This window comes from Camellia sinensis, chromosome 5 (genome assembly GCF_055761805.1).
Source record: "Camellia sinensis isolate YWXY chromosome 5, ASM5576180v1, whole genome shotgun sequence".
In the NCBI taxonomy this organism is placed as follows: Eukaryota; Viridiplantae; Streptophyta; class Magnoliopsida; order Ericales; family Theaceae; genus Camellia; species Camellia sinensis.
The window spans coordinates 218958387-218970215 of record NC_138965.1 but is presented as its reverse complement, the minus strand read 5'-3'; the positions used below and the strand labels follow the sequence as shown (position 1 = coordinate 218970215).

At 39.5% G+C, this 11829-nt stretch overlaps 1 protein-coding gene across 1 annotated transcript; it reads left to right on the top strand.

The window, feature by feature from the left end:
- The first annotated feature begins 425 nt into the window (after nucleotides 1-425).
- On the top strand, nucleotides 426-1625 carry LOC145792096 (uncharacterized). The gene has a single exon (XM_082872588.1). It carries the CDS (start codon nucleotides 426-428, stop codon nucleotides 1623-1625), a length of 1200 nt encoding a protein of 399 aa, XP_082728714.1.
- Nucleotides 1626-11829: the final 10204 nt, after the last annotated feature.

The following is an 11829-nucleotide window of genomic DNA, read 5'->3' as shown; positions in this document are numbered from 1 at the left end:
TCATCAGTCAGCGGTACCATTCCAATGGAACAGATCATGGAAAGGGCAGTCACCAACTTTTCACAGGCCTTGCAAAGCAGTATAACCAATGGGACATTAGAAAGACGAGAAGAACCGACTTCGATTAAACAATTTCAGGAGCTGAAACCCACCACGTTTATCGGCAGTCCAAACCCACTAGTAGCAGAGGCTTGGGTCAGGGACATGGAGTAATCTTCTGCGCACTACCTTGCACAGAAAGACAGAAGGTGACTTTTGCCACCTTCACCTTCAAGGACGATGCACAAGAATGGTGGCTCCTTACCCTGGAAAAGGAAGATATTGTGACTTGGGCGAGATTTTTAGAAGTATTCTATGAAAAGTACTTTCCAGATTCACTACGGGAACAAAAAGCGTCAGAATTCATACATCTAAGGCAAGGAACCATGACAGTGGCCAAATATGAAAGTAAGTTCACACAGCTAGCCCGGTTCGCAACATATGTCATTCCCACCGAAGCTCGAAAAGCCAGGAAATTTGAAGTAGGGTTGGATCCTGAAATTAAGGACAGACTAGAGGTTTTGAAACTACCAACCTATGCGGCGGTGGTAGATCGAGCATACATTGCGGAAAAAGGGATTAAAGCCTTGCGGTCTGGGGAGCCAAGTCAGAGGAAGCGATATTGGGAAAGAGATAACAAAAGGCCCGGTGTCACACCTCCCAAGAGAATAAATACGAGCACAACCAGTTCAACCGGTCCAAGCAATCAAAGCCCTGCAAACCCTAAAGGAGGCACCACTCCAGCTTGCTCTACCTGTGGACGAATTCATTGGGGACCATGCTGTCAAGATACGAGAACATGCTTTAGATGTGGCCAAGTTGGCCATTGGCTGAGGAATTGTCCAACGCTCGTCCGCCCCTTTGAACCAGTCCGAAAACCTGCAGTACTTGAAGGAGCGAGAAAGGACCAAAAACGCCAAGGAAGAGCTTTTGCCCTGGTGCCTGGAAACCCAAAAGTTACTGAAAATGTTGTGTCAGGTACACTCTCTATTTGTGGTCACTTAGCCCATGTTCTCTTTGACTCTGGTTCATCTCATTCTTTTGTTACACCACACTTTGCTACCAAGTTGGCGCCAACACCCGAGCCCTTAGGATACAAACTATTTGTGTCTTTTCCCTCTGGAAATTCCGTCCTTAGTACTGATGTACACAAATCTTGTGTTGTATCCTTAAAAGGTGAAACCTTACACGTGGACTTGATACCCCTTGGCATTAGTACCTTTGATGTAATCTTAGGAATGGATTGGTTAGCTGCTCATCGTGCCTCCATCGATTGTAAAGCCAAAAAGGTATTCCTCAGGTCACCAAACCAACTCGAGCTTGTCTTTGAAGGAACTGGAGCCTCTCCCCCTCCCTGTATTATATCCTTCATAACAGCCCAACGACTGCTAAGAAAGGGTTGTTGTGGTTGTATCTGTTATGTGATTGATACTCAACAAGAGACCCCCACACTTGATGCAATCCCCTTAGTTCGAGAATTTCCGAATATGTTTCTTGAAGACCTGCCTGGCACCCTAGTTGATCGGGAAATTGAGTTCACCATTGAAACCCAACCTGGTACACAACCAATCTCAAAGACCCCTTAACGCATGTCCATGGCAGAATTGAAATAACTAAAAACTCAACTCCAAGAACTACTGAATAAAAGCTTCATCCGACCAAGTACCTCACCATGGGGAGCTCCGGTGCTATTCGTAAAGAAAAAGGATGGTACAATGAGGTTATGTATCGACTATCAAGAGCTAAATAAAGTCACCATCAAAAATCGGTACCCCCTGCCACGAATTGATGACTTGTTTGATCAACTGCAAGGCGCCCAAGTGTTCTCAAAAATTGACTTGCGTTCTGGTTACCATCAACTAAAAGTCAAAACGGAAAGCATCGAAAAGACTGCCTTCAGAACCCGTTATGGGCACTACGAGTTCCTCGTCATGCCATTTGGCGTTACCAATGCTCCAACGGCCTTTATGGACCTCATGAATCGAGTGTTCAAACCCTATCTTGACGAGTTCGTCATTGTCTTCATTGACGACATTCTCATATACTCCAAATCGCCAGAAGATCATGAACACCACTTGCGAAAAGTTCTACAGACATTACGTGATCACAAACTTTATGCCAAGTTGAAGAAATACGAATTCTGGATCACTAGTGTAAACTTCCTCGGTCACGTCATTAACAAAGATGGCATTTTAGTTGATCCCCAAAAGGTTGTAGCAATCGTGGATTGGCCACGACCTACTAACGTATCAGAAATTCGAAGCTTCTTGGGCCTAGCCGGCTACTACCGGCACTTTGTGCAAGACTTCTCGAAGATAGCTTCACCATTGACCCAGCTAACTCAAAAGAACGCACCCTTCGAATGGACGGACAAGCAGGAACGTTGCTTCCAAGAATTGAAGGACAGACTCGTGACGGCTCCAATACCAACGCTCCCCGCGGAAGCAGAAGGGTTTATAATTTACAGCGATGCCTCATACAATGGTTTGGATTGCGTTCTTATGCAAAACGGGAAGGTCATTGTTTATGCCTCTCGCCAACTAAAGACTCACGAAAGGAACTATCCAAGTCATGAACTAGAATTGGCTGCGGTGATCTTCGCCCTCAAAATCTGGCGTCATTATCTCTACGGAGTAGACTACGAAATCTAAACTGATCACAAAAGTCTTAAATATCTGTTTACACAGAAGGAATTGAATATGAGGCAACGACGATGGCTAGAATTTATGAAGGACTACGATATAGAGATCCATCATCATCCCGGCAAAGCTAATGTAGTAGCAGATGCACTAAGTCGAAAAACAACCGAAAGTTTGGCATGTACCCTCGTTCCCTGCAAGATCCATGGATTGTTCGCTAACATATTCGTGGAACCCGAGTTGATTGAAGAAATTAGAGCCCGCCAATGTAAAGATAAACTTTTGAAGAAAAAGTACGAGGAGCAAGGAAAAACGCCTGATCCTGACTTTACAATAAGCAATGGGATGCTAAAATTTCGAAATCGAATTTGCGTACCCAACCTTCCAGAACTCAAGAAGAAGATATTAGTAGAAGCTCATAGGTCGAGGGTTGCGATCCATCCTGGCAATGCGAAGATGTATCATGATCTGCGGGAACACTTCTGGTGGACAGGAATGAAGAAAGACATAGTAAACTATGTCTCCAAATGCCTGCGTTGTCAACAAGTTAAAGCAGAGCATCAGAGACCTGCAGGTATGCTGCAGCCACTCCCTATTCCCGAATGGAAATGGGAGCATATTACTATGGATTTTGTGGTCAAGCTACCGCAATCAGTCTTAAAGAATGATGCAATATGGGTTATGGTAGATCGATTGACAAAGTCGGCGCATTTTCTACCAATCAGAATCATGTACTCCCTCTCTAAGTTCGCTACTCTCTACATTAAGGAAATTGTTCGCTTGCACGGCACCCCAATTTCAATCGTATCCGATAGAGACCCCCGTTTCGTGTCTCACTTCTGGACCAAATTACAAGAAGCTTTGGGAACCACTCTAAGGTTTAGCACGGTTTACCACCTGCAAACTGATGGGCAATCTGAAAGGACGATCCAGATTTTGGAAGATATGTTACGTTTGTACATACTAGACCTCAAAGGTAACTGGGATGATCACCTACCTTTAGTGGAGTTCGCATATAATAATAGCTACCATGAAAGTATTGGAATGGCACCGTACGAGGCACTGTATGGAAGAAGATGTCGATCACCTCTGTGTTGGACAGAAGTCGAAGACAGAAAATTATTAGGCCCCGAGATCGTGCAAGTAACGAGTGATAAAATTCAACTCATCCAACAACAAATTCACACTGCCCAGAGCTGCCAGAAAAGCTATGCAGATACACGAAGACGAGACTTAGAATTTCAAATAGGAGATCATGTATTCCTTAAAATCTCACCGACAAGAGGGGTAATCTGATTTGGGAAAAGAGGAAAGTTAAGACCACATTACATCGGCCCATTCGAGATACTCGAAAGGATTGGTCTTGTAGCATATCATCTTGCGCTTCCACCCGAACTATCCAATGTCCATAATGTGTTTCACGTTTCGATGCTTCATCGATATCTTTGAGATCTAGAGCATGTTGTCGATTATGAGAACCTAGAAGTTCAAGAAGATCTCTCCTACGAAGAGTAACCTGTACAGATTCTCGATCGTCGTGATCAGATCCTTCAAAATAAAACTATACCCCTCGTAAAGGTCTTATGGAGAAATCATCGTATCGAAGAAGCAACGTGGGAAACTGAAAGCCAAATGCGAGCCAAATACCCACACCTCTTCGAAAACCAAGGTACGTCAAGTTTGGGGACAAACTTCTTTTAAGGAGAGGAGAAATGTGACACCCGAAGGTTTTAAATTTAACATTACGATAAAATAAATAATAATAATAATAATAATAATAATAATAATAATAATAATAATAAAATAAGTATATATATACATGTAGTGACAATAATAATAATAAATAAATAATAATAAATAAATGCATAATTTAGGAGATTGGGAATTTTATGGTTAAAGAAATACGTTGTGAAATATTACACATTAAATATTTTAGTAAGTGGTAAATAGTGATTTATAGTTGGGTAGTGAGGTTTTTAGACATGAACCTAACTTATCATTATACGTAAGTTTTAGGAGTCATCTTGAATTACCAAAGAAGGTAATAACTTTTAAATTAAAAAAAAATGGTCAAATGGTCAAAATATGTCTAAGTCCTAAGAAGGTGGATTAGTCAATGGTCAAGTAAAAAGATAGAATTCAAACAAGTTAATAAATAAATGGATAACGGTGGACCGGAGTAAATAGCAAGTTTTACACACGTCAAAATTTCGGAACTTTCTGTGACTTGCTACCCACGATTTACCTTCCTATAAATAGGAAAGAGTGGCATGTTTAAGGCAACGGAAAGAAAAAAAATAGAAAGTAGATAAGAGGACGCACGGGTGAGCATCTTGAGTGGTGGTGGACAGATAGGATAAAGGAATTAATTTAAGGTGAGTTATATTCTACATTGAGTTACCAAAAAGTATTTTACTTATGTTTTGACTTACCAAAATCTATTTTATATAATTTATGTTTTATTAATATATTAATAAAAGTTATGTTTTATAAAAGTTTCAGCTACGTGGTTTTATTTCTGAACCCTATTCGCTTAAAAGTGAAACCCATGGATATGTTTGTTTTACTTTTAAAGAATATTTGGCTATGACCTTATATGAAAATATGTTTTGTGAGTACCACCACGAGAGTCTCATGCCTTGGGGGACTTAAATAACCATTGGCTAATGTTTGACCACTTTGTGGTCCAGTGTTTGTCATGGATCCATTGACCAGTGTAGTGATTGTCACTTAGTGATGTACTGTGGTTACAGTGATTATTTCAGTTTCTGGCACTTAATTAATTTGTGTATTCAACTCAACTCAACTTATGTTAATGTTTTAGCTCAAATAAATATCCATGGCCATTTTGTGCCCCTACACTCATAGTATGATATTTCTCACTCTGCTATGTGCTTATAGATGTTACCCCTTTCAGGTGATGAGGTTTAGCGGGATCAAGATGGAAAATGAATCGCTATGTTATCTTGTTTTCTATCTTTTATTATTAGACTCTTGTAATACAATGAAGTTCAAGTAACTATGTTTTAGTTCTTTTTAAATAAACAGTTGGTACCCAATTATTTATTTTAATTTATTTAATTTATCCGTTTGCGCTGTGACTACAGAATTATCCGAATTACATTATTTTTATCTTGTTACGACGCCGAGCCTTTGGATACCAGGTTTGGGTCGTGACACATTGACCTCCACTGTCGTTGGTAATACCAATTCCGGTTTGATTTGAACAATCGGCACGATATAGCAGCTTGGATCATACATTCCTCCAGACAAGTCCTTAGAACTCTCCGGTAGCAAACTCGTACCTTCTTCCAAGGTTGACTTCCTGTCTACTGTAAGTGTCACCACATGTTTAGGTTGGTGGTTGGATTGATGGTTGGACGTGTCTATCATGCACAGATCTGTGCTTTCTAAAATGAACAACGTTGGTTTTGGTAGATGAGAGGGGGTAATATATACACTGGGGTCATACGGGACAGCCAGTGTATGGATTAGATTTAGGTTTTGAAGTGGCGGGATTTGATTGTGGGCCGAGAGAGGGTTTGTAATTGTATTTGGTTTCTCGGGTGGTGCGATCACCTTGTTATCAATGAGGTTTTAAATCTCATGACGCAGTCGGAAGCATTGGTTAGTATCATGACCGTGTCGTTGGTGAAACGCGCAATATTTTGTTAGGTTGTGTTTGGGTGAAAGATGATCAGGCAATGGGCGAGGTTCTAACGGTCTGAGGTGCCCCTTTTTAATCAGCACTTTCATGGCTTAGGATAGGGTCATGTAGAGTGGGGTAAAGGTCCTCTGGGATTGGACAGGATTAGTTGGAGGTTGTGGAGCTGTATTGGCAAATGGATTGGCGGTATTGGTTGTGGTGACAACACTTACATCTGATGGCCTTGCAACTGTGCTACCACTGGCAGCATTGGAACTGCGAACAAACGGCCTTTTGGTTGGCTCTTTGTCATCAATAATGAGCCCCTGCTTCATAGCATCTTCAATCTGAGCGCCTATTTCATGCTGCTCAGAAAACGTGGATAACGGGAGAACAATCATTTTCTGTAATAGCTTGCCTTGGAGATTTCGAACGACCATCCTTATTTGATCTTTCTGGGAAGGCCTCGTGGTCATCATCGAGGCTTTAGCTCTCCACCTTGTTACAAAATCAGAGAAGCCTTCTTTCGATTCTTGACGTGTTGCTTCGAGATCACGAGTTGTGCCCTCGATTTGTGTGTCATATGAATATTGTGCAACAAAGGCCTCAGCCATTTCCTCTAAACTCTACTTCACAGAATCCTCCAATTTTGCGTACCATATGGCGACTATACCAGACAGGGTTCGGCCAAAGAGTGAGAGTTTCTGCAATCTAGTTAGGCCCAACGGCTGCAAGATGTCTGAAAATAACCGAAGATGAACCATGGGATCTCCAGAACCATTGAATCTATAGATATGCGGCATTTTGAACCGATCTGGCAATGTCATTACAGAATCAGTATACCCATATTCTATGTCTGGAATGGAGTTGACTCCTCGTGCTTTTTTGAACAATTTCTCCAGTTTATTGACCTTGAGTGCAGTTGGGTCAACCTCGAATTCGAAGGGTGCCTCGGTTTGATAAGCCGGAGTTTTGGAGGCCTGTGCCAAGACAGGTTCCATTGGAACTGAAAAACACGGGACACCTTGAGTTAGTGGATCTGGAGCTACAGCAGTATTAGCAGTAGCACTGGGTGTATGGATAGTTGTAGTGGGTACACGGGATGCAGAGGCCGCAGTCGGTGGCGGTTGTTGCTGCTATAACCTGGTTATGACCTCGGCCTGACGGGCTGTAACTTCGAGCTGACAGATCGAATCCTGTTGTAGTGCTTCTATTGTTTGTTGGAATTGATGTATCATTTCTTCTATACTGACTGGGAGATACTGTGCCATTGGAATTGGTGAGTGATCTCGTGCTGGACTAGAAGTAGAAGATTGTCCCTGAGCCTGACTAGACATAGGTGAATTAAGGGGTGATTACTGTAGAAACTGGACTGGTGAACTATGCCTAACTCTTCTCCGTCTAGTAACTGGTGGAAGCGAAGCAAACACATGCTGTCCCCTAACAAGATCTCCGGTTCTGTAAAGCCTTCTGACACGGGTCTAGAGTACTTGAGGGATATCAGGTCTTTCTAAAGCTATGTTGGTAAACTACCTAGCAAAAAGAAAGAATAAAAATCAAAATTGGACAGCACTTCGACCCTAATTCACAACAATCATAACACATAGCTGAACTGTAATCCCTACTGAACTCTGTTCTCAAACTCATGCTGCTATGAACCATTCTGTACAGTCTCACTGTAAAAGCACATATCACGTAAAAGCAACAAAACACCCTTATGAGGGGGTAGGGTTACCCTGTCCTAGATTTTTGACATGATCTAAGCTGCACTATTTCAAACAACAAGTTTCACAACATCCTACAAATGAGTGGCCTCATGTCCTAAGTTGGAATAGTCACTATAGCTTCATTATATACAACTACGTCAAATGGTCAAAAACGGGTACCTCAGCAAGACTACCTAATATACCTCTCACACCTAACACCGAGAAGTAAAAGGAGGATCAACCGTACAGCGGTAGTCCAGGTCCAAGGGTTGTGTTCCCATCGTAGCAGAGCACACAACCGGTCAGCCTTTTGGCAAGCCTTTTAGGCGAGCCTCCGGTAAACTGATCAGGAATAGCAGACGGCAAACACAGTGTCTTAGGCGCACCAATGCAAATGTAATGCAAAGAAACATATAAATGTAGATAAAATTTCACATCATGAATTTCGAGTCAAGTTTTCTATTTTCCCCAGCAGAGTCGCCAGAAACTATAGCTCGACTTTTTCGCGCCCCCTTTCAGAGGTCGAAATAAGCCTTACAGTATCGAACTCCCGTGGTTCTGAATCTGATTCCATAAGTGTAATGTAAAATAGATAAATACCAAAGAGTCCAAATCCGACAAATCTTTTGAAAAATCGATTTTGAATCAAATTGCCAAAAATAGACTGCTTTGCCAGATATAGAGTCGCCACCTAAATATTTTTTTGAGAAATTTAAGAATTTAAGAAACCCATGACTCGCGCCAAAGGCCACGTGTCTTTCATCACCAAGATTGTCTCAGCTCGGGAACTTAGGTATGAGAAGGGAAGGTCATGAATTGAGCACCCCCGCTCGCCTGATCAAAGATCGGCCTCTACTAATCATGATATGAATCTTACTTTGCATTTATATGTTCTTGCTCCGGTTATTAATCTAGCATTACTATGTGATGCGCACATACAAGTATAGACTAACTTGCAATAATTGGAACACTTGAGTCATGTTTGTTTTCTGAAAAGAGTTTGAATTTGCCACTAGAAAAGTGGGCTTAAATGTGTATGGCTCAAATTATTCCAATTCAAGCAATTAGCCTTCATCCACAAGCATACAAGCAGGTATATCAATTAAGCACTTAGCCTCATGGTAAGCCTGCTAGATATGGCAACAATCACACTTATGCAACGTGCTAAAGCGTAAAAACTTACCTCGTACTCCAAGCCAAAAGAGAAACCAATTAGAAAAATGCATGATCCTAACTATGCAATATGGCTAATGTAACACATACGATATGCAATTAAATCGGCTCAGCTACTAATCTGGCATGTGAATCAATTTGATAGTATGCAGCTGAACATGTATTCAAAGAAATATGTAAACAAGCAATTTAAGATGATGAACCGAGCCCCGGTGCATGTAAGACAAGTGGATGCAAACATGAATAATGCTAAATAAAACGTGATGTCCCTAATCTAACCATCATAAGCGATTAAATAAAAGGAAGAAATACATGGGGTTGGAAGACATACACATTATGAAGAAATTGCGCCCTCACATGGGAGGGTATGAATGTCTGAGTGTCCAAATTAACTATTTATTACAAATCTAAATGAATAAACAATTAAAAAGGCTGTCTAATTTATTATAACAATACATATGGACTGCTCGCGTGATGCTCCTCGGAAGGCACTCTGTCTGCCTTACCTTGTTGGGAACCGTTCTGTTTCACCCTCAGTCACTATTGCAGTCACTACTACTAACCAAAAGTGTACGGTTTGCCATATATTGGGGTCTGGATGACCCACAATCGATTTGAGCTCAAATAAATCCGACCAAGCCTTATTTTTTTTTGCAGAAGACTGTTTATTTGTGCTTGAGGTGAAAACAGGGCAGACAGGGTGTTCCAAATTTTGTTTGTCCCTTTCACACTTCTCTATCATTGGAAAGTCTCGAGAGAATGATGGAATTTGTTTCTAAAATCATTAATGAGCAAGTTGATTGGTTGACGATTTTAGGTACGATTTGAACAAAATTAATAAATGAATGGAACCACCCCACCCTCCTATCATAGTTTGAAGTCAAAGAGGGAGGTAGAGAGTTCATCTAAACCATCATCATGAATTGATGTTTAGACAAGCCTTGACACAATAGACTTGGCATAACGTCCGGCCGAATCCAAGCAATATATTTTATTTTCTTTATGTAGGTTGATTCATTTTAGCAATTTTTGTTAGTTCTTTCCATTCTTTAATTCATTAAGTCCAAGGTGACGATTATGTCCACTAAATGAGAAGTGCGTCAAATAGGACATAATTCTTAATATAAAAGAGAGATTATACTGTTGGCGATGAACCTCCGTAAAAATTAAGCCATTAAATATAGATCTCTAGCTCATATTTTGAATAACCAGCAACCATTTGAAATCACCCTCAATTTAAAGAAATGGATGAGAGGTGACGCTTCAAGATTCGTCTAAAAGATCATGAATTGGTATTTAGACAAGCCTTGACACAATAAACTTGGCATCACGTCCAGCCAAACCCAATGACTCATTTTCTTATGTATGTTGATTGCTTTTAAATCAATTTTCTTAGTCATTTTCATTTTTTAGTCCATTTGTCCGAAGTGATTATTAAGTCCTCTAAAAAAAGGAAACTGTCAAACAAGGAGTTGTTCTTGGCATGAGAGAGATATAATGCCCTAGTAATGAACCTCCTAAGAGATTAAACCATTTAACATGGAAGGTCTCTTTCTCATGCTAAAAACAACATATATGGGATTTCAATTCACCATTTTCAATTAGATTACAACAATATACAATATAACAATAAACCAAAGCAAAAGAGCAAAATAAGTAAGAAATGCAAGAAAATGAAAGGTTTATGAAATTCACCTGGAAATGATGAACTCCTTAGTTTACAAACTCCCTCTTGATTACCCTCAAGTGTAGGAAGTGTGTTCTCAAATCTTCAATAGCTATGAAAGTTTGGAAGTGTTTTGGCTCAGGATTGAAATGTAGACAAAGTTACTCTCCTTTTTCTTCTAACTCTCTTAATTCTCTTTAATCAAAAACCTCTCATTTTTTGCTGAGCCTCTCCCTTTTTATATAAGCCAAAACATATAATATAATAATATATGTCTAATCTTTATATTATATACATATAATATAATAATAATATGAACATAATCTAATAACATATATATACACATGCCTGATGTTTTATGTCGGCAGCCGAGGGCTGAGCGACATCAAACGATTTTTTTATTATTTTATTTTATAATATATATAGCATATAATTTATACCAAAATACTAAACACATAATATAATAATATTAAACATATAATATAATAATATAACTTTTTATTATTTTATTTTATATATATCAAATATATAATTTATACCAATTTATATAAAAACACCAAAAATATGAACAAACACATAAAATGATGCAAAATTACAAAAATATTAAACTAATGAAATATTTAGTATTTTAAAATAATTTGGCTATAATGGTAAAGGTTGGGATTAAAGTTCAAATTCCATCTCTCTTACTGAGAATTATGTAAGAAACACATTCTACTTGTCATCAGCGGGTAATCAAAAGAAAGCGCCCAAGTCTTAGGGCCGGTCAAAATGGGGTGTCTACACACTCCTACTGATTTCACCATTCTTATTAAATTTTTTATCAATTCTTGTACTATGACCAAGATAGTAAAACTAATACCCTTTAAATTTTCAAGATAATCAACAAAATAACCATTGATTATTCGAAAATCCAATTTCTTTTCATGTGGATTAATAATTCTAATTTTTTAGACAACC